Source organism: Hippocampus comes, unplaced genomic scaffold (assembly GCF_001891065.2).
Source record: "Hippocampus comes isolate QL1 unplaced genomic scaffold, H_comes_QL1_v1.1 scaffold207, whole genome shotgun sequence".
In the NCBI taxonomy this organism is placed as follows: domain Eukaryota; kingdom Metazoa; phylum Chordata; class Actinopteri; order Syngnathiformes; family Syngnathidae; genus Hippocampus; species Hippocampus comes.
The window spans coordinates 528945-529784 of NW_017805146.1; the positions used below are offsets into that span (position 1 = coordinate 528945).

The 840-nt window shown below is 54.6% G+C and overlaps 1 protein-coding gene across 1 annotated transcript in view; it reads right to left on the reverse strand.

The window, feature by feature from the left end:
• Window positions 1-476, reverse strand: part of efna1a (ephrin-A1a) — a 23820-nt gene extending 23344 nt beyond the window's left edge. Inside the window, exon 1 of the mRNA XM_019867895.1 lies at window positions 232-476. Coding sequence (XP_019723454.1) covers window positions 232-329 — 98 coding nt within the window. The 5' untranslated portion in view covers window positions 330-476. The remainder of the gene's footprint in view (window positions 1-231) is intronic.
• Between the last annotated feature and the right edge of the window lie 364 nt (window positions 477-840).

The window sequence follows — 840 nt, forward strand, 5'->3', positions numbered from 1 at the left end:
TTATCCCACATTGCGCAAGTGTGCCATAACAATAATAATAACAGGTTCAAAAGGGCGGAGGAGGGGGGGGTGCATGGGCTCCCTCCAGCTTTTGCATTATCATAACAACAGCAGCCGAATTGCTCGCATCACAAATTCATTGCATATGCAGGGAGGAGGTGCGGGTTAAAAAAAAAAAAAAAAAGTTGAAAAAAAATCACGTCAACTGTGGCGGTAGCAGAGTGGACTTACTTTTGGTTCGTGCTGTTCCAGAAGACGCTGTGGCGCTCGGACGAAGCCAAGCGGGCGCACACGCACACCAGCAAGCCGACAATCCAAAGCAAATCCATGGCGGACCGCACCGAAGCGTGCACACCCACACGGACACACGCACGCGTCCGCTCAGGTAAGATGGCTCGCTCCGAAAGCAAAGTTGCAGCTCCCAAAGGCGTTCCAATCACAACTCGACCGGGAGGGGGGTGGTTTTTAAACGAGTTTCGGGCGCGTCAGCCACGTCGATCCGTAGAAGGAGTGCGAGCGCCGGCGAAGCGGCTGGTTTTGTTCAGCCCCAAGACGAAAGCCACGCCCCCTGTCACTCAGGCGGCCAATCACAGGGCGGTCCGAGAAGCGCGACTTCCCGCAGCTTCTGGAGGATCGAAGATGTGTTTGTGATTTGACAATTAAGGAGGCGAGGAGACGTGCTGCTTTTCCAAACAAGGCCGATTACCCCCCCCCCGAAATGAGAGGGAAGTCGCAACGGCGGCATGCGTTTCGGAAGGCCATGGCTTCGGGCGATAAATAAAACGTCTTTATCTCGTGCTGCTTTCACACTTCATTGCCACTCAACTGGCGCCGCCGCAA